The 27,125-nt window shown below is 43.5% G+C and overlaps 1 protein-coding gene across 2 annotated transcripts in view; it reads right to left on the bottom strand.

Moving 5' to 3' along the window:
* The window catches only part of LOC306923408 (transcription factor SOX-6-like), a 161,914-nt gene that overhangs the window by 83,855 nt on the left and 50,934 nt on the right, over positions 1 to 27,125 (bottom strand). For both annotated transcript variants that reach the window (XM_079501475.1, XM_079501476.1), the window contains exons 3-4: positions 8,815 to 9,058; positions 2,506 to 2,728 (exon numbers count right to left, since the gene is read on the bottom strand). In XM_079501475.1, coding sequence (XP_079357601.1) covers positions 2,506 to 2,728; positions 8,815 to 9,057 — 466 coding nt within the window. In that variant the 5' untranslated portion in view covers position 9,058. The remainder of the gene's footprint in view (positions 1 to 2,505; positions 2,729 to 8,814; positions 9,059 to 27,125) is intronic.

The raw sequence follows: 27,125 nt of genomic DNA, 5'->3' as shown, positions 1-27,125 counted from the left end.
AGAACTGCAATTGTTCATGTGCCAACTGAAAGAGAATTGAGCTAGTGGGTGAATAATGTGAGTCATTCACCACTCCATTCTGTATTGATCTCCCATTTTATTCAACAAACGTGTTAGAGAGAGACAGAGAGATATACAAAGCTGTCAGCCTTGCTGGTTTGAATTACACACAAAAAGCACCCTTTAAGTGAAATAGCATTGCCACACAACTGGTTGAAAAGGACTTTTTTCTTTTTCTTCAAGGATTGCTAGCAATTCACAAAATGTTTACAAGGTCCGGGATGGATTTGTTTTAGAGCCAACACTCCATGCCTTGTAAGTTGTTTCACTTGTGTTTTAATTCCTGGCTGACTTGTTGCTCTCATTTAGGTTTTTTTTTGTCTTAGCGTATAAGACAAGTGTTGTGATAAATGGCACTTGTTGATCCTTCGGGGAAAGGGAGGCCCCCACTAATTAGCTCAGAAATAAACCGACACACAGCAAGCTTTTGGTTTATATATATATAATATATACAGGCGCGGAGATATAGGAGAGGCAGTAGAGGCGGTTGCCTCAGGGCTCGCGGGGGGGAGGGCCCGGCCGACCGCCCGCTCCGATGCGTGGTAGTAAACTGTATACTCTCTCTCTCACTCTCTCTCTCTCTCTCTCTGGCTCTCTCTCCCACAAACACGCTGTTAAGTTACCGCGACTAGAAGACTACATTTCCTGTCAATAATAAGCAGTGTAAATGTAGTTCATTGGGAGTTAAAGGGAGACGCTTTATTGTGAAGGGCCCTTCACGGCGCAGGCAGGAAATAGAGTGTTTAAACTGGGCTGCTTACTGGCTGCACGTTAGAGTAGATGGATTTGCTCCGGTCTGTCCGCTGTGGCTGTATACAGTTGTTAGCCCTGCTCTGCAATCGCCTGATAAAGTTGAGTTTTGATTATTTGAACAGTCAAAACAAGACATAAAATGACCACAGGCAAAAGAGGGCAAGATATAGGAGTAAAGGTGGAATACAAACACAACAGCAGCAGCTTCATCCACATGCACTCCCGGTTGGGCCCGGGCTGTCAATCTTGCCTTAGGGCCCTTACAGCCGCCACTGTGTGTGTGTGTGTGTGTGTGTGTGTGTATATATATATATATATATACAGTATATATATATATATATATATATACATTATATATACATTTTTTTGTATTATTCTTTGCTTCATACATCAGGAGAAAGTCTTTTGAAACCCGCAGTATCAATTGCCAAACAGACTAGTGCCAAGTTCAGACTAGAAACTGTTTTAGCCCTGATTATCCAATTTGCAAAAACATTTGAAGCTCACGAGAAAGGCCCAGAATGCAGGCAAATAGGCCTATATCTTACAATAAATGCACTGAATGTCTGTACGTACATGCATGTGTAATCTACTGTACGTGGTGTCTGAAACACACACACACACACACACACACACACACACACACACACACACACACACACACACACACACACACACACACACACACACACACACACACACACACACACACACAGAGAGAGAGAGAGAGCCACAAGTCATACTAAAGTAACACTAGTTGTCTTTTTGTATTGCCATCCACTCGGCTCCTCAAGAAGCTGTCACAACAGTGACATCACCGCGAGTCTTCAACACACACACACACACGCACGCACGCACGCACGCACGCACGCACGCACGCACGCACGCACGCACGCACTGCACACACTGCACACACACACGCACAGACACACACGCGCACGCGCACGCGTGCACACGCATGCACGCACACACACACATTCAAGAGCGCCGGCTGATAAGACACAATGCTACCTATCATTTCATTGGGCAGAAGACGGCGTGTATATGGTTTCACAGATAGACGCCTCGGGGCTGCGTCGCTCCCACAGTCACTCTGCTGTATCTATAGAACAAAGCTATACACCTCTAAATGACAGACATCAAGGCGCTTTACAGAGAGAGAGAGGGGGGGGGGGGGGGTACCTCAGATCTTCACATGGGTGCGTTTTGGGGGTGTGCATGGGGGGCAAGCCGAGGCATGCTGGCCGGGAAGCTCCCGTTATAAGGATGTCCCGTATGAGGGGACGAGATCTGAAGCATGGGGAGCTAAGAGAGAGAGAGAGAGTGAGGCTTTCCGTGGTTGAGGTGAAGCTCTGATGAGAGAGGGCTCTGACACTTATAATTTAACAGCTTCAAAGCTCTTTAAGCGGAGGATGTGGAGAAGAAAAGTGAAAATAAAACACGTGTGTATGCGCACACACACGGACCCATGCACCCACGCACACACACACACGCACGCACGCACGCACGCACGCACGCACACGCACGCGCACACGCACACGCACACGCACGCACGCATGCACGCACGCATGCACTCACTGAGTATTCCCCTTCTCCTGATGAAAGAAAGTATGCACACTACCATGAGTACTTCACAGCTGACGCACACATATACACACACATACACACACATACACATACACGCGCACGTACCGTCTTGCTCTGTCTTGGTGAGTTCCACCAGTTTCTTCTGTTTGAGCGTGTCCACCACGTCAGCCAGACTTCCTTTACGGCGTTCTGGCGTTCCGAAGGCCGCCAGGCCGCCGCTCAGCTGCTCGTTCCCACGGTCCCGGTAGCCCACGTCCTCTGGCTTGGCAGGAGAGGTGGAGTTATTCCGGTAGGATGAGGAGGAGTAGATTTTACTGTTTTCATTGTCCTGCAAACACACGTGAAGCCAAAACCCCATTAGATCAGTGGTTCCAAAATGTTTCATGTCAAGGACCCCCAAAATGACACTCATTAGCCTCTGGAACTTCCTTTCCCTCAAACCGGAAGAATAACAATAAAAGCTCTCGTAGCCTGCAGCTTTTATTAAGAAAAATCGGTTTGAGGGAAAGGAAGTTCCAGATGATGGTTCCTGCCTGTTGACTGATGACTACAAACAATGACTATAACATGACGTAGCGATATCATCCACTCCCGACCGGATCATAAACCCGAAAAGGAATGCTGCCCAGGCTAACCGCGGAGTAGGCCACTAGGAAACGCGGAAGTGAAATTACTGCCGGCGAAGAAAAATCAGACCCGTCTGAACTGAGTGGTGCTGTACTGTACCGGTACAGAACATAGTGGTGATTATGGGTTGATCACATTTGAATCCGCTAGTAGGAGTGTGTTCACGAGCTCCCAAATCCCAATTTAGCTATCCCTGATCAACGTTAGCATTTAACCTTGGCATGGTCGGGCGTTCGCGGGCGGGCCAAGTTGTTTTAAACACACGATGAAACCTCTGTGGCTCATAAATGAGGTATAGATCATGTTGTGGACTCTGAGGAACGATAGCCCCTCCGATCTGCTACTTACATATACAATATAGCCTAAATATACATTATTTTAATGGGAATCTTTAGCCTATAATGACATTCCCAAAATATGGATGGCAAGTTGAAAGTGGGTTAAAAGGTCAAGAGGCCAAGAAAAAACGGTTTAGTAACATTCAGAAGCAAACTAAGCTTGAAGGGACGTTAAGTGCTTAATTCTCTTACGGGCCACACCTGTATGGGAAGGCGACCGTTTTCAAGTATAGGCTACTCCCAGGCTCTCCTTTACTCAAGTGTTTACTCTGCTATTGGCAGGTATCTTGAAATTATGACTAATTCAGTAGATTGTGTCCTCTAGTGTTGCTCTATGAGGTGTATGACCATGTCATACACCTCATATATCTTTATTTGTTGAGTTTTGATTACACAATAGGCCTATTTTATACTTTGACCTTTTTGAATCCTGCAACTATCCTAAACCTAACACTAAAAGCTACAGAAATCTAAAATAAACTAATAAAAACTAAACTATAATGAAAAGTCCAAAACTATTATAATCTTGTTTTGAGACGTCACTCATACATTGCAGCTTTACACATGCATGCTTCACCAAAACATTTTTAAAAATGTTCATCTGCAGGAATGTTCCATTATCACGTTGTACCTTCTATATACCTATTTCTGTAAGCGATCCTTGTTTACTCTGCTGCCACGGCCCCCCTCCTCCCTCCTTGGTCTTAGGGGGGGGGGGGGGGGGGGGGGTGGGGGCGGTGGTTAGGAGACACAAGGAGCCCTATATTTACCAAGGAGAGATAAGCCCTTGCAGTGAGGCGAACACATTGTCCAACACAACAGACACTTGGGCACAGGTGTTCCCATGCCGCGCGCGGGAGCGGCTATTCCTGGAGGCTTTCTCCTCCCTCTTACTGAGCGCAGGGGGGGGGGGGGGGGGAGAATCTTGGGAGAACTTTAGAAGGCTTAGGTTTCAAAGACAAGGGGCTTTGGCTAACAGGGAGATCTTAAGACGCCCTTGAAGCGTCTCTCTGACGACAGGAGGCCCCCCCACACACACAGCACTCGGTGTTTCAACAGAAGATGGATGGGTGATGAAGATTAGGAGATATACATTAAAGTGACACTATGACGCTGCAGGGTATTCTGTGTTTGTTTCTCTATACTCAGCAACTTGAGCCCTATTAAAAAACTGCCCAAAAAAACAAAACAATAGCCGACCTACAAGCTCATAACGCATTGCGACACCAGGGTGAAAGCAAGGGGCCAGTGAGGCTCTCCAACGTTGAATCACTGGGCCCTAGTGGTAAGAGGAGGGACTGCAGGCGGACCCGTGGAAGTATGATTGGGAAACCCCGTGCAGCTGGGCTTTAACGTTGAGCACGTTTGCACTTCCGCATTTTGGGCACCAAATTTTGGTGCCCAAATCGAAAAAAGACGGAATAGAAGGCTCTTCCGGGTGCTTCAAAACGCCACTGAGCAACTTCCACTGAGCAACTTCCACAACTTCATCTATAAATCATAATAATAATTTATTTTATTTTTTTACATTAACCACTTGAACCCTAGCTAGCATCTCTATTCCGAGGGGACATTTACACAAAAATAGCAGATCTACAACACACAAAACAAAACAAACAAAACAAAAATGTAATTTGGCGACCAAGATGTTCTTTATGCCTGCTCACAGCATTTTCTAATTTATAGTGATACATAAATATTGAATATTCCCTCGTATAAATCCTTTGACTCTAACATGTAAACAAAATGAAATAAGAAGGTTGACTCTGGCTTTATCTGGCCAATTTTCCAATTTTGATTATGGAAGGTTATGCAAATCGGGCAAATTGTCCTATATATAATGCCTAATTTGCATATTTAAATGTACAATGCAGAAAACTTAATTTATTGTAAAACCATAAATCATTGTAAGTAATCATGCAAGTAATCAACTGGGGAAGTTTCATGGTGATAAACTATTTCATTTCTCTTTTCTTCTTGAGGGGCGCTACTGCGCTAGCCCCTCCTTTGTTTTTAGTTAAACAAACATTAAAAATGCCATTGACAATGAAGGGACATTTACGTCATCTTGTCCCTGTTTGTCCGCGTTTGTTTTACACCACCATTACATCACCTAATAATAGCAACATGAGTTAGACTTTAATATATTAGCACCCCTCACTTCACACAGGTGTGATGTTTTTCATCCTATTCACCTGTTTCTAGGTGAAAATAATAAAATCACACCTGTGTGAACTGAGTGGTGTAAGGTCTTATATATACTGATCAGCTGTGGTCTGACGTAATGTCTGACGTAATGAAATCACACCCGTGTGAACTGGGTGACCATAGCAACCGTGCTAATTTTTTGGTACGAACAGACAGACAGACAGACAGACACGCAAACTAACAAAGCCAGTCGTAGGAGTGGTTTACACCACTCAAAAATGAGCTACCCGGACACACTGTGGAAGGGTTATCATATATTAATGTACTTGTATTGACCTCCTCAAGGCTGGACTACAGTATAATGCCCTATACTTAAAGGGGAAAACCACAAATTTTCAACATTGAACTACCGGTATGTCATTAATATACCTTCGAGTTGTTAGAAGTGTAATAAAAAATCACACCCGTGTGAACTGAGTGGTGCAGTGACGTCACACACTAACCATAGCAACCATGCTCACCTGTGCGTGTACCACGTACAGGTACACGGGTACACGTACAGGTACACGGGTACAGACAAAGCTGGTTGTTGGAGTGGTTTGCACCACTCAAAAAAAGTCACCCCTTTCTGTGTAGCCTAGAACTGGAGGTCTAGAACCTGGGGTCATGTGATCAGTGACATCACGAATATGTACTTTGCAAGCCAAAGAGTACAAAGAGTTGTGTTAAATGTGCTATAAATGCTGAGTGCTATATAAGTGCTATACGCAATCTTATGTATAGATGTCTTATGTGTAGGTCATAAATTACATCATTGATGTCATAACTAACCCTATTTGTAGTCAGGTTCTCCTCTAGACTGTGGAACCATTGGCGCACTATTTTTGAGTGGTGTAAACCACTCCTACAACTGGCTTTGTTAGTTTGTCTGTCTGTCTGTTCGTACCAAAAAATGAGCATGGTTGCTATGGTCACCCAGTTCACACGGGTGTGATTTCATTACGTCAGACATTACGTCAGACCACAGCTGATCAGTCTATATAAGACCTTACACCACTCAGTTCACACGGGTGTGATATTTATTGTATATTTCTTTCTATATTATTTTTTATTCAGTTTTGAGGGGCGCTAGCCCCTCCCATATACAGGTTTAATGTTTGTCCTTAAACAAACATTAACAACGCCATTGATAATGGACAGAGTTTAATGTTTGTTTTGTCACTAACACAAACATTAAATGCCATTAACAATGAACAGAGTTTAATGCTTGTTTTGTCCATTTTTGTTTTGTCCTCGATGTTGTAAGATAAGAGCGCCCCTCACTTCACACAGGTGTGATTTTTTGTATTGTGATATGGATTCCCCTGAGTCGGAAATAAAGATTTAATTGAAATAAAGGTTGATTTGATTTGATTTGATTTGATTTAAACCTATAAACAATTGGTATGGTTTTGCCCACTAATTTGAAAATGAAATCTTGTCTGGCTCACAGACTAATATGGGCATAGGACAGACTTGGCCGACGCCCAGTCCGCTCGCATCACTGGACATTAACACTCTCTTGTCAAACTGTATCTTTTATGGCAGGTAAACAGGTGAGAGCATTTCTATTTAAACGTGAAGTGGTTGCGTTGGTGGACAATGATAATTACTATGACAACTTTTCCACTACTGTACTCAAGCTCTCCAAACATTTCCTTCTTGATGTAGAAGGCTGAGGAAACTCAAATATGGTCGTTCCATTAGGGACCCTATACTGTAACACAACCTGGAGCCAAATAATACAATCGTATGCGCGCGCGCACACGCACGCACACACACACGCATGCACGCACGCACGCACGCACACACGTGTGCGCGCACACATGCACACAGTAGGAGGTGAGAAGAACCGTGCATGGGGTGTTGCTCTCTGGAGGAAGACCAGAGATTCCTCAATGCCTACAGCACTGCCTGCAGCGCACGCACGCACGCATGCATGGACGCACGCACACACGCACACGGCGGTTTTGTGAGTGTTGTGAGAGCATACTATATATGCGTGTTTTGCTTGGAGGACGTGCATGTGTGTGTGTGTGTGTGTGTGCGTGCGTGCGTGCGTACGACTGTCTTGCCATGCATTCGTACAACCACTGTATAGTACTTGCATATGCGTGCGGCCACATAAACCTCCTCTGTGCATGCGTACTGTAGTCCAGCACACATAATTCATCATTCTGTGTTTTATGACCGCCATGCCATGCCACGCTCACCACGTCTGTCCCATAGAGACTTATAGCTCACCATGTCTGTCCCATAGAGACTTATAGCTCACCATGTCTGTCCCATAGAGACTTATAGCTCTGTCCCATAGAGACTTATAGCTCACCACGTCTGTCCCATAGAGACTTACAGCTCACCACGTCTGTCCCATAGAGACTTATAGCTCACCATGTCTGTCCCATAGAGACTTATAGCTCACCATGTCTGTCCCATAGAGACTTATAGCTCACCATGTCTGTCCCATAGAGACTTATAGCTCACCATGTCTGTCCCATAGAGCAGTGGTTTTCAACCTTTTTCACATCAAGGCCCATTATTGATTCGGCATTTGAGCCACGGACGGATTTTGTCCATAATTCCATGCTGTATTGATGTGGTAGCCTACCATTAGGAGAGATAACAAGCAAACGAAAAACAATTCCTCTCTAATTGTGTAGACTTAAGTAACTTAAGTAAGTAATAAAGAGAAGGATGAGGCTGGCAGGGCACTGCGTCAGGCACCCAGAACTTGAGGCAAGTAAATTGACACTATGGGAGCCAACCCAGGGCAAAGCCAGGAGGGGAAAGAAGCGTACCACCTATGTAGACATGCTGCGGCGCGACAGCTTGGCTGACAACACTGAAGAGCTCAAGAACCTGATGTTGGATAGGAAATTGTGGAGGGCAGTGATCCAGGAATCCCGAGTTGGTGTCGGCTAGAACTCACTCTCGCAGCAACTAACTAACTAAGTAATGCAGATGTTTAACAGAAACGTAACTCTTGAGCGCGTAAAATGAAACCAAATAGACCCGGTCCATTTGGTGAGTTTTTAACTCAAATCTTTGCTCCATGGGGGGTCCCTGGAACAACATATTTTCAGATGGGGCTCGGCGGCCAATTTCATATAATTTTTGGGGGTCCTTGACATGAAATTGTTTGAGCGCCACTGACATAGAAACATAGGTTTTTCAAAAAACTGTCATGATTTAGAAGACTTTTTTTTAATCGGCCTCACGTCTAAATGTCAAACCCTGCGGTGGGTATACTTTTCTTTCTCACCATAGCGGCGGGAGCTGTGCTCTCCCACTCGGCCTCGCCCCTGCCCGGCATCGCTCTGATTGGCTGCGGCTCATCTGGGGGGCGGGGTTGATTGTTGGAATCGGGCGACGCCCTCGACTCTTCCAGGCCATCCCGCTCCTCCTCGCCAGCCCATGAGCTGCCGTCGTTCTGGCCCATCGCGTCCTCGTCCTCTGGCGCCCCCTGGGGGAAGCCAGGAGGCGTGGCGCGCATGGATGACATCATTCTGAGGATGAGAGCATACAGTAGATGTTTAAAGATGGAGTGCCGTGATTTTTTTCCCACCCTAAAACATGATCATCAGGTATTATTATTATATAAGGAGGAAGGTATTTTTTTATCAAAAAAGTGTAGAGTATTTGTTAAAATGTCATTTTTATGTGGACACCCCCACCAGTTAATGAAGTATGCCTGGTTTGCCTGGTGGGTGGTGATGGGTGGTGATCCACCTGAACTGAAGCCGCACTCACAGCTGTTGTTGTATGATAAAGGGGGAGGGGCTAGGGGAGGGCATGATATTGTGATGTCACTATATCAATGTTTTTTTTCCATTGGCACGTTTGACTGTCAAGGTTGCAGGCTCCAGGCAGGAAGAAACAATTTACAATTTACAATTTACAATTTAGGCATTTAGCAGACGCTCTTAATCCAGAGCGACTTACATTAAGCAAGAACAAAAAGCAAAAAAAATTATTTTCCGGGACAATGGCATAATGGCACTTTATGTGTTAACAGCGATGCATATAGTGACATTGTGAATGGTGTGCCGGTATTATCTTCCTTGTCATTATCATCATCAAAGTTAATGGCGGTGATGAATCAGAAGACAAGATCGCTCTTGTTGAAGAGCTTTTGTGGACGCCTGCACATCGCTTGGATTTATATGCACTTTGAATGCGAGCAAGCTTCAGAACTCAAGGTCTAGAAAGAGGGCCTCCAACAGGCAGCGTCAGTGAAGAAACCCGAGTAGAGCCTATATAACTTCTCCCAGTCGTCTCACAGTGATAAAGAAAGGGGCAGAGAGATGGTTATCACCAGCGTGACACCATGACCAAATCTCCCTGCATTGAGGCCCTACAGACACAGCACAACATTTGAGCAATTCAATATGCGCACACACGCACGCAGGCGCACACACTATCACACACACTATCACACAATATCACATTCACAGACAGACTATATGTTTTTATGGTAATGCCTTCAAATCAATTGCTGTAACTGTCCAGAGCCCAGACACCTATTTTGCATCGAGTCACGCTGCGTGACTTTAAACAAAAACAATAATATGGAACAGATGACAATATTGTGCACGGTTCAACATGTTTCAATATTGGTTGCAAACGTTTTGAGATGTCCCAAAATATATCGTCCTATTGTAATAGTCTGAGTATGTTTCTGAATTGATTAGAGAACGGCAGGGGTTCCTAGCTTTTTCAGCCTTTTGGATTGCAACCTCCTTGATTTACCTCCAGTTGAAATGCAAAGTAATAACAGGCCAATTAGCATTTTAGTTGGCCGCAAGTGTCCGTTTTTTCCCCTTTTAGGCTCTATCTGACTTATTGCTGAAACACAGTATGGCTGAAAACTAACCGGAGCAATACTAAAAGGTAAACTGACGGTCGCTGCTTTCATATATGGAGTATACGAACATACGCGTAGATAGTACAGCATAGCTACGTTTAAAAACGTTGATAGCAGCGAAAAAGTAAAGCAGTCGAGTGCTGTCGTTATGGTTTGACTGGCTGTCGCACACGCACACTGTAACTGCTGCTCTTACTGATATTTTATTCTCTTTTGTAACGATCAACGATTTCATATAGTCTCCGACACGTTGTCCTAGAATTGTAAAGCACTTGTGTGCTGTATTCTAATATAATTCAAAGTGAATAAGGTTTTGAGAGCAATACAAATAGAGTTTATGATAATAATTACTTGAATGTTTTCTTCTAGTGTTTCTTACAGCATTGACCTGTGGACATGTTGTCAAGAGAGACTGATTGACACTTTTGTATTAGCTCTCCATGAATCACAGCAGCCTGTCTGTGTCAGAAATAAATGTCCTCCTCCTTGGGGTACGCTGGGGGCGCACACCCACCCCTCGCTCAAATGGATGAACGGAGAGCAAGAGAGAGAGAGAGAGAGAGAGAGAGTATGTGTGTGTGTGTGTGTGTGTGTGTGTGTGTGTGTGTGTGTGTGTGTGTGTGTGTGTGTGTGTGTGTGTGTGTGTGTGTGTGTGTGTGTGTGTGTGTGTGTGTGTGTGTGTGTGCAATGCGTGTGTATACATACAGTATAGTAGACATATGCAGAGAGAGAAACAGGTGCGTGCCTCAGTAATGCTACTGTATGTGTACATTTCCCTGAATGTATGCACAGTATGTGTCTTATTGTAACTGTATCTTGTGAATGAGATATATTTCATTTGGATGTTGGATGTTGTAAAATAAATATGTGGGTCAAAGTGTGATTGTCCATTAATATGTCTGTCTGTCCATCCGTCTGTCGGTTAGAAAAATTTACCACTTTGTGCTTGTGATACAAATACAAAATACTGATATATTTAATTTCTTATTCAAATTACGAAACAAAACCTTTTGAAAACATTTTTTTCAGTAGCCAAGCCCAAATGTAGAGGAGGTTGCCTCGGTGAGATTGGTGCAGAAAACATTGATCCAGAGACAACCAAACTTAAAATGGTATGCAGGAAGGAAGGAACGGCACAAGAGATTGGGACAGTAGACAATACATATCGTTGCGGCCGGGAGGAAACCTCCATCCTTACTCCAATCAGTGCTATTGAACACCCTTTTCGTCTGTGTGTTGGTTAGAAAAATATTGCACCAATGAAAAGTAGTAAAACATGCTTCGGACAAAACCTCTTAACTCCATTTGGACCCTCAAACTGTCTGCTAAAACAGCTAACTCCAGCACCTCTCCCCCTCTCACGCAAGTCATTGACAATATTATAAAGTCACAACAACACCAGCGTTGATGAGGCAGTAATATTGCTTTGTTTTCAAAATAGGCTATAAGGTTTTCTTCATTTCCTCAAAAAATTCTATTTTTAATTTTCTTCAAAATGAACATTTTGGAGTTAAGTGGTTTCTTCTCGACAGCAGAGATATATAACTATTATGTAATCTACTATCCAAGTCTCTTGCGGCTCAGCCAACACACGACCACCCTGCAAGGCAGTTAACCTTGAGCTACAGCTAGTGAGGTTACCAGATATTAACAATAGCATTAAAGGCAGTCAGGCGACGACGAACCTTCAAGCTGTCCAAGCAAGAGTGATAATGCAACATACTGTACATGGATGGCACACATGCAACAAAATGATTTCCAATTCCACAAAGTCAGTCAGACTCACCAACTATACAAATAAAGACAATCAAGGTGATAATCAATAGCCTACAAAAAAAGAAGAAAATAATATACATAACATAATATAATGTTGCGGTCCACACTACTTTCAAGATAAGTAGGACAGAGAGAGATATGTGAGGAGGAGGAGGAGGTATGTGGGGAGGGGGAGTGAGGAGAAAGGGGAGAAGAAAGAAGGGACCCTATATTTAGCTGACAATATTGCTGGCGGTGTGTTTATTGGGGGGGGGTTGAAGACTTAGCTTCTTGGAATTGATGTCTCATATGGCCAGGAATGCTCAGACTCATAAATTTGCTGCCACCGATATGGGTTCATCATGCAACAGTCCCTGGTTTAAGCCTGTTAGCAAGAAGACACAAGGCCCTGTGTGATCGGTTAGAGCGATAGCCAAATCCTGGTCGCCCAAAATAGGGCACTCGATTAGCAGTCAGTGATCAACAGTGGAGAGGTGATTTTAGAGTGCATGTTGTTGTAAATCTTTCTGGGGGCCAGAGGGGACTTTAATTACAGTTCTTTACTCCATATTATTAACATTGAGGATCTACTCGATGTGTTTTAAATCTCTCTCCGTTGTATACCTGTCAAATGAAGCACAAAAGAATAACAAATCAAAAAAATCTATTGTGGGGGATGGGGGATAATATTTGAGAGCCTCAACACAAATCGCTTAAAGCCCCAGCAGTGTGAGTGTACAATCACTACCGATAAACATGGGTTATTACCACATTGTGTCAAAACAACTTATCTTCTGTCCTTCACACATGCCCAGCTGACTACCCTTCAGCAAGACAAATGAACTACCGTAGGCCTATACTACCAGCATCCACCACAGTGGGTATGGGAGTAGACAGATGTTCAAGAGCAAAGAAGATGTCAAGGTGTTTCAACAGATCTGTGAGCAGCTAGAGAGAGAGAGGAGCCTCCGGTTTTTGGAGGACCGGCGTTTGACAGCATGCTTTAGAAAGGAGGTGAAAAAAACAACAACAACATGGACGGACCATGACGCACATATAACAATTTGTGCAATTGTGACAAGTGAAAACTGACCCAAAACGCAAACACAAACACAATTTCACTGACACTTTAGTGTCCATTACCCAACAACCATTACAATTCTTTACTGTGACATGTATAGCACAACAAAACCCAAAAGAGAAACACCAACAGCAAATCAATAGCATTCACATGTTTGGTGTATTAAAGGAACTAGACCGGTGCCCGGCTGTAGAGCACCTAGTTGGTAACGATGGAAGTTGGAGATCCATGCCCGACCCGGCAATGCAATACCCGTTGTACCCGTGTCAGAGTACCCACTCCACCCATCTGTCTGTGTCCCTTTTATGCCCATATATGGATATTAATGTATTTTATTCCTATATATGGAGTTCTGTGTCAGGCATGCCCACATGGAGTGTTGTGATGTCAGAACAGGCCAGCTCCATATATGGACCCTGGGCAGGGCCCTGTCCAGAGCCTAGGCAGAGGCCTTTTGTGGCGGTTCTGGACAACCGTGGGTCCGACCGACTCGACACCGGGCACTGCACTCCCTGTGGTCAACGGTGGTGTGGAAAGCATGTGTCGAATTTGAAGTCGGTGGGGCGAACGGTTCTCGAGTTACGTGGATTAAACCAGTACACACAGAGACGTGGTGCATTTATAGATATATAATATGATGTGTGCATGCTCCATTGATAAGCAGGTGAGGAAGGGAACCGTTCAAACACCTGATGTCCTACATCTGTTGCGAAATCACTATTGAGAATTGTGGAATATCAGACATAAAATACCAGAATATCAGACATATCAGAATATCAAATATCAGGAATATTTTAACACAGAATTTGCAGAAAAAATGTACGTATACATATGACCCTTGTTCTTGAAATCCATTAAAGGAAAAATAAGCATTCGCTCCCTAAAACCGAGAGGAAACTATTTCCTGGAGATGGCATGATTGTGTCTGAGATCCAATATGTGAAACATGGGCAGATGCTTGGCAGGCTTTCAGCAAGAATCAGGGAGAAATAGAGTGATTACCGCTGAAGGAACAACCGTTTCCCTCTGAGACCAACAATAGACTGAGTTTGGCTTCAGGGAGAGAGACTCTCCGAGAACGTTAATGTGACAATAACGTTACTGTGACCGGCCGAAAAACATTCATTTTGGTGTCAGGTGGAAAAACGCGTAGCCGACAAATGTTCTGTGACGTCCCTCTATTCTTGAGATGATACAATAGGGGGGGTTTGATTTGAACAGGCAGAAACAGCCACTTCTCTCAACGGTCACCGCTAGGCATGCATGTAGGACCCCCACAAGCCTCAGACAGCTAGACAAATATGAACTCCTTTCCCCCTGAGAGGATCTCGTGTCTAGGACATTTGATAAGCAATATTGGCTGAGATTGCATGCCTGATAACTGAACAGTGCATACACTGTTTGACTTAATGACAATGTTTTTTTTTCCTTTACTCCTCGGTGTTGATTTTGTTGACTAAATCTATGATGAAAAATGTTCGTCGACTGCCTTTTTTTCGCTGACGAAAACTAAATGGAAACAAAATGAAAACTAAGCTATGATGACTAAAACTAAGACTAAATATATTGGCAATTTCGTCAACAAATAAAAACTAGACTAAAATGTTAGGAAGGGTTTAGTGGACAAGATATCTATTTGTGAGCTTGTAGATCTGCTATTTTCAGCAAGTGTAAAATCTGTCATTACGACGGCATCAAGGCCCGCCGAAATACATTTTAGCCGACCAAATCAACTGTAGATTTTGTCGACTAAAATCTTGTGATATTTAGTCGAGTAAAACTAGACTAACACTAAAACTCAAACTAAAGGAAAACTATTCAAGAGACTACTAAAACTAAAATGAAAATTTGTTGTCAAAATCAACATGGTTAATGACAGTGTTTGACTGTTTGTTCCTGTACTCCTGTACTAGACATTACCCTATAGCTGCTAAAGCTCATGTCAGACTTGCTTAAGGATGAACTATGCTGGCACATATTAGTAGCCTATATGTCCATTTAAATTCCTATCCTAAAGTGAAAAATTACATTGATGGGTATCGTATATTAATTTATGTTATTAATCAATTTGACTTGAAAGCTCAAAGACCCACAAGCCACTGAGACTGTTGGCAAAGTCCTCTTTCTCTCCCTCTCTCAATTTCTCTCTCTCTCTCTCTCTCTCTCTCTCTCTCTAACACTAAACTCAGGATCCCTTTGTGAAGCGGTCGAAAAAACGAAAAACCCGGGGGTCGGAATTTGGCAGGGAAATGTTGTTGGGATCGGGTGGGGGGTGTGTGGGGAGGGTGGGGGCTGCATGGAACCTGGCTAGGCTATACTGGGCAGAAACAATCAGGCATTGTGGGCTGAGGGAAGGAGAGGGGGACCTGTGTGACAGAGTGAGGGCCTCCTCTTAGAAAAACAGTACACAAAGCACCATTCACAACCTCCAGGTCCCTTCTGCCACTTGTGGAGCCCCCCCCCCCCCCCCCCCCCCCCCCCCCCCCCCGACCAATTGGGTGTAAAATCTCCAGACGTCCCAGCTGGAGGGGAACAGAGGAAGTGGGAAATACCAGAGAGGGAGAGAGTGATGGAGAGAGAGAGAGAGAGAGAGAGAGAGAGAGAGAGAGAGAGAGAGAGAGAGAAATTGAGAGTTGAGAGAGAGAAAGAGAGAGAGAGAGAGAGAGAAAGACGGGGGCGGGGTGGTGGGAGAAGACAGAGACGTAAGAGCTTTTTTTCTCAGCCACAACAAGTAAATCAGCTGGACAGTGTTGATTTCGTCGACTAATACTGTTCAGGGGTTCAGGGGTTTTGATAGGCATTCTGGACTTTTCCTGTTCTCAACTTTTGATTTTTGTTTTTGTGTTTTTGCTTTTGCCCGCCTCCTTGTTTCCCACCTCACCTGCAGTGCCTTATCCTTGATTGCCCTGTTGTTGGCCTGTCTATCTATTCTAAACACTGCCTGTTACTCAGTTCTGTGCTTATAGTCTTTGTGTGTGTGAACCTTGTGTTTGTGCTCTTGTTCCCTCTTGCCATTCTAGTAGTGTATTTTGGACTTTGCCCTTTGTGATTTTTGTCTTGAGGATTTTGTGTTGGATTTCTCACCATTTAAAGGCCTTTTGAGTTTTTGATTTTTGTTTTTGGTCAAACTTTGATCTTTTGGGAATTTGTAATTAAAGTTCTAATTCGTTCTAAATTGGATTATTTGTTATGCCTCTGCACCTGAGTTATCACACATTTTAAGAACACAAAAAAATATTCAACTTCCTTTTTTCACTGACGAAAACTAAATGGAAACTAAATGAAAACTATGCTACGATGACTAAAACTAAGACTAAATATATTGATAATTTTGTCAACAAATACAAACTAGACTAAAATGATAGGAAGGGACTAGTGGACAAGAGATCCAGTCATCATTTTACACTTGGTTGCATGCTGAAAATAGCCGATCTACAAGCAATTTTCAGCAGGTGTCATTACGACGGCATCAAGGCCCGCCAAAATACATTTTAGTCGACTACATCAACTGTAGATTTAGTAGACAGAAAACCGTATGATATAGTCGACTAAAACTAGACTAACAGTAAAACATTCCAGGTGACTAAAATGTGACTATTCAAGACTACGACTAAAACTAAAATCAAAACTTTGTCAAAATAAACACTGCAGCTGGATGAGGGAGGGGAAAGTGGGATATCCTCGCTCGCGAGTCACACAACTGCAAAAATAAGTTAAACTATGCTCAACAACAAACAAAAAGTCATGCTGCGATGCGTCGTGGGGGCGGTTGTAGATCAGCTACACACAACACGGCACGCTAGCTAGTGGTATAAATCAGGCTGTTGGAATAGACCCCACAATAACAGAGTACCCTAAAGGAAATTGATCACGTATGTATGAGAACAAGTCTCTCAATTCTATGTTCCCTATCAGTGAGGAAAACCAGGGGGAAAGAGGACAAACAAGGAAAGTGAGTTGAGCTATATTAGAAAGCTGGATCTGTGAAAGGGCCTTTCTGTTTGCATGTTCTCCCCGTGTCCCCTAGCCTCACAAAAACACATCTCTATACTGCCTCCCCCTGGTCAGCCGGGGCGCCTGATGGAGGGCAAAGGAACTGGTTGGAATAACGTGTTCCTTCCACGCGCTACGTCCAACTGGCGAAACTCCCCTGCCTGTCAGGTAAAAAGAAGCGGCTTGGACTCAGTCCGCTGCTCTCCCCAGGTTGGCAGAGGGCGTGTAGAGCCCAGGATTACATTAGATAATTGACACTGGGTGAAAAAATGGGTTACAAATTTGTGGGATGAAAATGTAAATAAAAAAAGAAAGCTGGATCTGGACCGGAGTTTCCCCTGCAACAATAGACCAGCAGAGAATGGACCGTCAGTGAGAACAACCGTCTATCTCTCTCTCTCTCTCTCTCTCTCTCTCTCTCTCTCTCTCTCTCTCTCTCTCTCTCTCTCTCTCTCTCTCTCTCTCGGGTCCTGTCTGTCTGGAAGCTCATTAGATCATGGCTGACCACTGCGTGAACAGAGGGCACTGTCAGTGGTCAGACATGAGGAATGTGAACACACACGGTCCTGTTTTGTCTCACAGATTCTCTCCCCGATCATCCTCCCCAACGCACGCACGCACGCACGCACGCACACACGCACGCACGCACGCACGCACGCACCTTTGGCCATCAAATTGTCAGAATCTGTAACATCTTGAAGATGAAACATGAAAGATGCAGATGGAGGATCAACAACAGTTAACTGGTTAGCGCGTTGACCGCACATCCACAATATAATGCAACAGAATCCTAATCTCATGTGAGCACTACCTCACACTTAACATAGCATGTAGTGAATCCTAATCTCATATGATCCTGGTCCTGTGGTTATATGAGCACTGCCTCACACTTAACATAGCATGTACTGATAGGTCCTGTGGTTAAGGCAATTTTGCACAAGACATGACTTTGCAAATAAGCACTGATTAGATGTATTGACTGTATACTGATACTGTACTTTGATAATCAGCTCCTTTATGTTCCTCATTATGCACCGTTATGTGTCCACCTTTATGTAACTTGGCTGTTGTTGCAACTAGGTTTGCCCCTGCGGGGTCAATACATTCTGATCTAATCTAATCTAAAATGTCACCAGCCCAACTCCATGCAGCTGTATAGCACGTCATGGCATGCATTCTGCCCTCGCGTTCCAGTTGCTCTGCACTATCCTGTCTGGATCATAGGGTCTGGGGGATGGCACAAATATCTTTAAAAGAATCCTCTGGAACAGTGGTCCCCAGCTAAATGCTGGAGAATTGCTAACCAAATGGACCCTTATAGATCTTTAACTCTTAATCTCAATAGATTGGCCTAATTTGTTATCACTTTAAAAAAAAAAGTTATATATCATGATTTATCGGGAGAAACCAAGCAAGTAGCCTATATGTTCAGACATCAAGACACCCCCATAGCCCAAATGGAATGATTCTCTATTGCAGGGTTCCCCAATTGGCCAAATGATGTCCAGGGTGACATGATGAGTGCCACGAAAATGATATTTTATTAGTTAGAATAACAAAACAAAAAAAAGCCTAGTCGACAAATAGTCGACTATAAATCGTAGTCGAATCCTATAGTCGACTATCCTTAGTCGGGGACAGCCCTAGTTAAAGCTAATTAAATTCATAAGTGGACAACTCTGGTACAGCAAGCTCACAACAATGCTGGGACCACATTCACTACAAGCTCACAACAATGTTGGGACCACATTCACTACAAGCTCACAACAATGTTGGGACCACATTCACTACAAGCTCACAACAATGTTGGGACCACATTCACTACAAGCTCACAACAATGTTGGGACCACATTCACTACAAGCTCACAACAATGTTGGGACCACATTCACTACAAGCTCACAACAATGTTGGGACCACATTCACTACAAGCTCACAACAGTGTTGGGACCACATTCACTACAAGCTCACAACAGTGTTGGGACCACATTCACTACAAGCTCACAACAGTGTTGGGACCACATTCACTACAAGCTCACAACAGTGTTGGGACCACATTCACTACAAGCTCACAACAGTGTTGGGACCACATTCACTACAAGCTCACAACAATGTTGGGACCACATTCACTACAAGCTCACAACAATGTTGGGACCACATTCACTACAAGCTCACAACAATGTTGGGACCACATTCACTACAAGCTCACAACAATGTTGGGACCACATTCACTACAAGCTCACAACAATGTTGGGACCACGTTCACTACAAGCTCACAACAATGTTGGGACCACATTCACTACAAGCTCACAACAATGTTGGGACCACATTCACTACAAGCTCACAACAATGTTGGGACCACATTCACTACAAGCTCACAACAATGTTGGGACCACATTCACTACAAGCTCACGTACGTGAGCACGTACAGTATATCGGCTATTTTCTGTATTTGTCGGACAAAGTAGCACAGTACAGTAAATAGGGCGGAAGTGGTTAAGAACCCCCCCCCCCCCCCCCTGCTCTGTTTATTACTAATCGAACCCTGACTTTGGTGCATCTCCTCCACGTCAGCCTGCCACCACGAGTAGCTGCCCATGCAGTTTCAAAGCCACAGCACAGCCTTTGACTGACTAACTGCAAACATGGATTCTCTGACCTGTGTGTGACTTCAAGGAAACAATGAGCGCGCTTAAGAAGAAGAAGGCGGATTTTTGTGTGCCATGCAGTGCGTCGGCAAAACAAACACCGTGTGCATCAATCAAACACCTCACAGCCAAACCCTTTCATGATTCCCTTCAGGTAAACAGCAAGCCTTTCCTTTCAGTATGACACAATGCTCTACATCAGTGGTTTTCACCCAGTGGTCCGGGGACCACCAGTGGGCCTTGAAGGGGTTCCATGGGTGGTCCCCAGCTAAATGATGGAGAGTTGGTAACCAAATGGACCCTTATAGATATTTGTATTACTTACAAGAAGTCTACACAATTAGAGAATGTAGAAGAATTGTTATTTTGATCAACATTTGCCTGTTATCTCTCCTAAGGGTAACATCATCACAGCATGGAATTGTGGACAAAATCTTATCCAACTGCAACAAAATATTCTTTAGTTTTGGGTCCGAGAGGCTATAAATGTGATCAAATGCCCAATAAATAATGGACCTTGATATGAAAAAGGGTTGACAAACATTGCTCTACACACTGAACAACCTGGAGAGGATTCGCATTGTAATTTCTTTATGTACACCTTTGGTAAGGAGAGTCATGTCATAGTTCATGGAACAGCAGAATCTGGTCCAAGTAGTGGCTTTCAGTCTAGAATAGATCACTATAGGAATCCTCAATGTCATTGTACAATATTTAAATACAGATTCATTCTCATACTTAAAAAATGATTATTGTATATAGTGTTAATGCATGTGATATGTGCTCTGAAGAATTACCAGCCAGTGTCACTATGTTTAGCATATTGTATACCGGTAATCAATATTGGTAATACACAAAACCTCCAATGAAATACGGGGCTCTCGTTATTGAAAATGAATTTAACAGTGTCTGCGTGCAGTGTGATTCTGTTGCTTAAAATGTTTGATTGTCCCGAAGAAGCCATTTTTTGTCAAAATGTTGGTCTTTTCAAATAAAGTATTTGCATCGTGACTATATGAGTTGTGTCAACTTGTGTGACCTCTCATCCTTCATGTTCGTGATTGTATGACAAATACACAACATAACAAAACAACAACTATACTATATTAATGATGCTCATTTCAGTAGAAGTTTTGCTTATATTCATACATACCTGTACTAGGCCTCTGTGCCATGGCCACGGCTAGACTATATGCATCATCTTATTGGTTGGGTGGATAGCAAGAGCAAACGGAAGGTTACATACTCTCGTAAAAAAAAGCTGGAAATTCTCAATCAAGGCCAATAAGGGACCACTCAAAGCCCCCTGATGAATGTATCGTTTGTACGGTTGGGTGTAAACATACACCACTATGCAGTGGTCTCTCTGTTGGCTCTCTCTCTCTCTCTCTCTCTCTCTCTCTCTCTCTCTCTCTCTCTCTCTCTCTCTCTCTCTCTCTCTCTCTCTCACTCTCTACACCTCAGGTGAGGCTGAGGGTAAAAAATGCAGAACAAAATCAGGAGCTGTTGACCTTGTTGACCAACACCCACCCCTTGTGCTTGTTATTTTTCCTGGCGTGGGAACACACCCCTTGCGAGCACAAATACTGTACACACACACACACACATATCCCATCTATCTACTTCACTGCCCGGCTACAGAGTAAACCACTGAAGAAAACCATTGAAGACCAAAGTCAACATTCGGTGTGCTCAAAGGGGCTGTTTGTCCGCCAACACCCGCCCGCGGTAGCAGCCAGGATTTGGCCTAAGAGAGGTCTTCACTGTACCGTCGACACTGGCCGGTCGCTTGAATATCAAGTAACCATCGGGCAAACGTTAACATTGTCAAAACAAGTCCAAATTATTCAAAAAAAATATATATATATTTTGTATTTATGAAATACACACTGTTGTGATATTAGCCCATGCACAGTACATCTTAGTCTATGTACTTGAACTTGAGATACAGTGTACTTGATATGTATTGTGTACTGCCGGTACTGTAGCATACTTTATAGATAGGCTACGAGAGACATCTAGGCGACAGCAAGGTCAGCCTTGCTGCAGTAGGCACGTTCTTCTGTCTCATATCTTATTGTTACGTCATTATGATCCAGCACTATATATGTTTCCTGTGTAATAAACTTTGTGAACCTTAGCGTGATACTGTCTCGTGTCTCGTTAATTTGTTCTCCCGGGTACCCGCCGGCCGCCGCCGCAGTCGCCGTACCATAGGAATACTTCAACAGGATTGTCACACACCACCCAGCCTGCACACACTACCTGTCAGAACCAGACGAGGGTCCAGTACTTAGATATTACAACACACACTATATAGACTATTAATTAACTAATTGGGCGCCATTTGCGCCTTTTGACGCCTCCCGGCCCAAACGCCCTCTGCACCGATTAGCCTTTTGACGTCTGTTTTAATATGAATTGATTACGGTTCACAACTGTGTCCTGTACAAGCTCATAACACTCCGGTTCGGGTGCGATAAAATAAAATAAACGGAAATGAAAATTCCGCTGGGTAATGCTGTCTCTGGGGACGCAGTTTTTAGAATCGTAATATCTTGGATTCTTCTTTTTGGGTCAAAACGAGCTTGATTTGCGGCTCATTTCTCTAAACGATGATCCTCGGTTACAAATGTGGATTAAATTACAATCGCGGGACGAGTGAAACGGCTTTCAGAATAAGATGCTTCGCCTATTAAATGACTGCATGGCGCTCTGAGCCACCACCAGATGGCGCTATTGGCGGAAAAAGAGTTTTAACCACCAGACAAATTGTGCTGGGCAAAAAAATATATATTTTCTTTTTGGGGTGGAGGCCTTTCCTACAATATATGTCCATTTGATGTATAAAACTGTCTTCTACTGTCAGACCAGCTCTAGAACAGACTGCTGTCTAGTAATCAAAGCTTCAGAGCACCTGCTGCGCTGCACTGTTGGTTTTGACAGCAAATTCTGATTTTAGTTTAGTCATAAACTCATTGGCACCGATACTGCCTTATCACGCCTCCCGGTCCAAATGCCCTCTGCGCCGAGTAAGCCTTTTGATGCCTGTTTTAATATCAATTGATTACGGTTCACAACTGTGTCCTACTCACAACAGTCCGGTTGCAGTGCGATGAAAAAAAAACGTAGAAAAGCTGAAATGAAAATTCCGCTGACTTATGCTGTCTCTGGGGAAGCAGTTTTTTTAATCGTAACATTGGCTAATTTCTCTAACGATACTGTATATGACCCTTGGGTACAAAATGTATGTTTTTTGGTGATTTAAATAACATTCGAAGCACCCATTACATAGCGATAATTCACTTACTGACTCTCGGCTTCCGAGTGAAACGGCTTTCAAACTAAAGAGTCTCGCCGTATTAATTTCATCACATTAATTTTCATTTTCTGTGGTCTGGGGTTTTCTCTGTGTGTTCTGAAGCTTTTTGAGCTGCAATGAAAACAGGCAAAATCCCTCAACAGTGACATCTGCTGGCAAATTCGTATGTCATATATGGAATTTGTGATCTCTTACCTCACAGTACACAGGCAAATCAGAGCACTTCTTTGAGCCAGAAAACCCCACCCTCACCTCCTCTGACCTCCCTGTGCATCAGCTTAACACACATACTGTGGCGGCCATTAGGCCACAGAGAGGTAATGCTGTTTATCTGTTGGGGCTCAATGGACAGCGAACTGCCACCTGTCCTGTTCCCTTATCATCACACCTGTCCCCTCTGACCTCTCCGAGGTCAACACAATGCCACTGGGATGATGTAAATAAGCTTGTTACACAAGTTTAAGCCCACATAGCACAGTGATGGTACCTTAGTTGTATTCAACTGGTGCTGAAAACATACAGGGGAAAAAGATGAAGCTATATTGCTGCCACGCATTCACCGATGTTGTATAACAGTCGTTAGGTTTTGCTGGCTGGTGTCAGGAGACTCGCCTTTTTTTTTAAATATCAAAATCAGAATCAAGTTCTGTTAAAGGGATTGTGACATAAAAAATTATGTTTTTTTTGGGGGGCGGTTTAGGTTTTCTGAGCTCAACTGCACCCCAAAAAACAGAACTTTTAACATTCAGTCATCTGGGGTTTTCTGGCTCAAACAAGTGCTCTGATTTGCCTGTGTACTGTGAGGTAAGAGTCCACAAATTCCATTTATGACATACGAATTTGCCAGCAGATGTCAGTGTTGAGGGATTTTGCCCGTTTTCATTGCAGCTCAAAAGGCTTCAGAACACACAGAGAAAACCCCAGGCCACAGAAAATGAAAATGAATGTGGTCTGGGTCATGAAATTTTACGTTGTTTGAATGTAAGAACAGTATGCACACTTGGGTATCAGATTTGCTTCTGCTTTATAAGATGTGTCAATATTTCACTCTATGTCTAAAGAAGCAACTCGTTATTTCTATTCTGAGAGCAAAAGAAAAAAAAATGAAAATGATTCTACATAATCAACAAACCCTTAAAGTAATGATATATGGCTCAATCTCAACCAAATACACAGATGTACAGTGCATAATGTTTTTTTTTTTCTCCAGAGTGACATAAATAGAGTCTCCCATGCATATAAGGAACATCCCACATTTTCACTTGGCCTCAAATAACACATAACTACATTTTTTCCAAGGATTAGACCCTACTGTACTTTAATAACAAAACGCATCAAGCCCACGCAAGCAAAAAATGTACAGATGTATCATTGTATCAAGTCTATTTTGGGGGCTTGAGTGAATAAGCGAACAAAAGCATCCAAGTCTCAGGGAAAACAAGGCCGCTCATGGTGACACAACAGCAGCTGCGTTCACACATATTTCAGAGTGATTGCATTAGCCCTGAGGCTAGCGCCAGACAAAGTGAGCTCCCATAAGTCATTATGGGCCTCACGAGTAGCACTCGCAATCCAGGACAATCGCAGACTGTCTATATTGACTGTTCCTTCAAAGTCACTTGAATTATCATTAAGTACCGCGTTTGTGGAATACCCCACACCAGCATGCACGCATGCACGCACGCACTCACGCACGCACGCACGCACGCACGCACGCACGCACGCACGCACGCACGCACGCACACACGCACGCGCACACACACGCACGCGCACACACACACACAGCCTCTACATTTGTCATTCAACCAATGCTGAGTTAAAGTGACTTGAAGGCCACAGTGGGCATGCGTCACTCTCAATCACAGAGATGAAGATTCATCTGAGGCTTATGTAGGCCTCTGTGCCACAGCTAGCCTGTGCATGAGCTTTATATAGAAGGTCTATTCAAAGACATGCATGCCTTCTTTTATGATGGACAAAAACGTTTTAGACCCTACATGTGCTGAAAGTGAATTACACAATACAGTATAAGTATAGTCTATAGTATGTATATGTATCACCAAGTCCAATAAAGGTACTGTGTGCCCTGACCTCTTTCACTAGACAGACAGTATTATATATGTGACTCTTTTTGATACAGAGACTGTCATGGCTGCAAGACTAACTGTTCAGGAGAATGCAGTTCAACATGTAAATATAAATAAATGCTTAAACATGTAGCTAGGTGTAATGTTAGAGTCCACAGAAGTGAACCTTTCAAGCCTGTTTTCTCAACTCGCTGTTTTCTGTTTTCTCTATAAGTCATATCTCCAAAACTGGTGCGTCAAACTGAACAACCAATATGTCAATTTGAAGCTATGATTCCCTGCTTTCATATTTGACAAATTCAATGGCAGGCAAGGTGGGTCACATACTGTATACTAGACCGGTGTCCGGCTGTAGAGCAACAAGTCGGTAACGATGGAAGTTGGAGATCCATGCCCCACCCGGCTATGCATTGTACCGTGTCAGAGTACTCGTTCCACCCATCTGTCTGTGTCCCTTTTATGCCCATATATGGAGATTTCTGTATGTGTCTCTCTGTGTCCCTTTATTCCTATATATGGAGTTCTGCGTCAGGCATGCCCAAATATGGAGTGTTGTGATGTCAGAACAGGCCAGTTTATGGAGTTCTGTGTCAGGCATGCATGCCCAAATATGGAGTGCTGTGATTTCAGAACAGGCCAGCTCCATATATGGACCCTGCATGGCAGGAGCCCTGTCCAGAGCCCGGGCAGAGGCCTTTTGTGGTGGTTGTGGACAACCGTGGGTCCGACCGACTCCACACCCGGGCACTGCACTCCCTGTGGGGGGTGGAACGCGTGTGTCGAATTTGAAGTCGGTGGGGCGAACAGTTCTCGAGTTGTGTGTATTACAGCCGTACACACGTACGTACAGATGTAGAGACATGGTGCATTTATAGATAGATATTGACACAATGGTTACAAAACACAAATACAGTCAAATAAAGGAAAGTTGGAATGCTCAATTAATTAACAGACACATTGTTTTTTTCACTCAAAACCTCTAAAAGTTTCATAAAGATTACTTCGCTGAAACCAAACCGCATTCATTGCAAATGCTTTTACAGACAGTGTACATACAGTATCCCCATGACGGAACACAACGGATATATTTTTTATACAGAGCAACAAAGAAATCAAACTACTACAGTAGCTCCAGGGTGTAAGATCAAGTGCCGGAGGGTCCAGGTGGCTTTTAGAGTATACTCGGGAGTTGTCTAAAAGCTGGCTAATCCCAGATTAGGACTGACAGGTCGTTTCACTGGACATCCGCGCTGTAATCCCAGCTGCGTTTCTGTTCCTCTCACAATAAGCTTTGTTCAACCAACCGAGAAACACACAATCAGAGGACTTCCTTGAGAAGGTCTGTCAGCGGAGCACGGCTCAATTATTCAAATGCTCTCTTCTAACAGTAGATAAACAACATGTTTTCATCTGAATTATTGACCTGTGTGACTGAATGTGTTATTATGAGTACAGATGGGTTTTAGTGACTCGTGGTACGTGGCGAGAAACATTTTACTTGCTTCTACCTTGACGGCATATAATGTGCCGACAAGCATCATTGTGTTGTGGGGATGCTGTCAGTGACACAGGAAAAACACAATCTACAATTTACAATGTAGGCATTTAGCAGATGCTCTTAATCCAGAGCGATTTACAGTATGCAAGAACAAAACATGGTAATACGTCAAATTCATAAAAAATGGTCATCAAGAATATTTAAGATAAGGACCTAACAGTGGAATCTATATAATTAAACTATGCGTATACACTATAGATAGTGATATGTCTACAAAAATGCAATAAATTGAGCCTTTTACAATAACTGGAACATAGCACATAACTG

This window comes from Electrona antarctica (genome assembly GCF_951216825.1).
Source record: "Electrona antarctica genome assembly, chromosome: 5".
NCBI classification, from domain to species: domain Eukaryota; kingdom Metazoa; phylum Chordata; class Actinopteri; order Myctophiformes; family Myctophidae; genus Electrona; species Electrona antarctica.
Note: the sequence above shows the minus strand (reverse complement) of the source record. Positions and strands in the feature narration are given on the sequence as shown.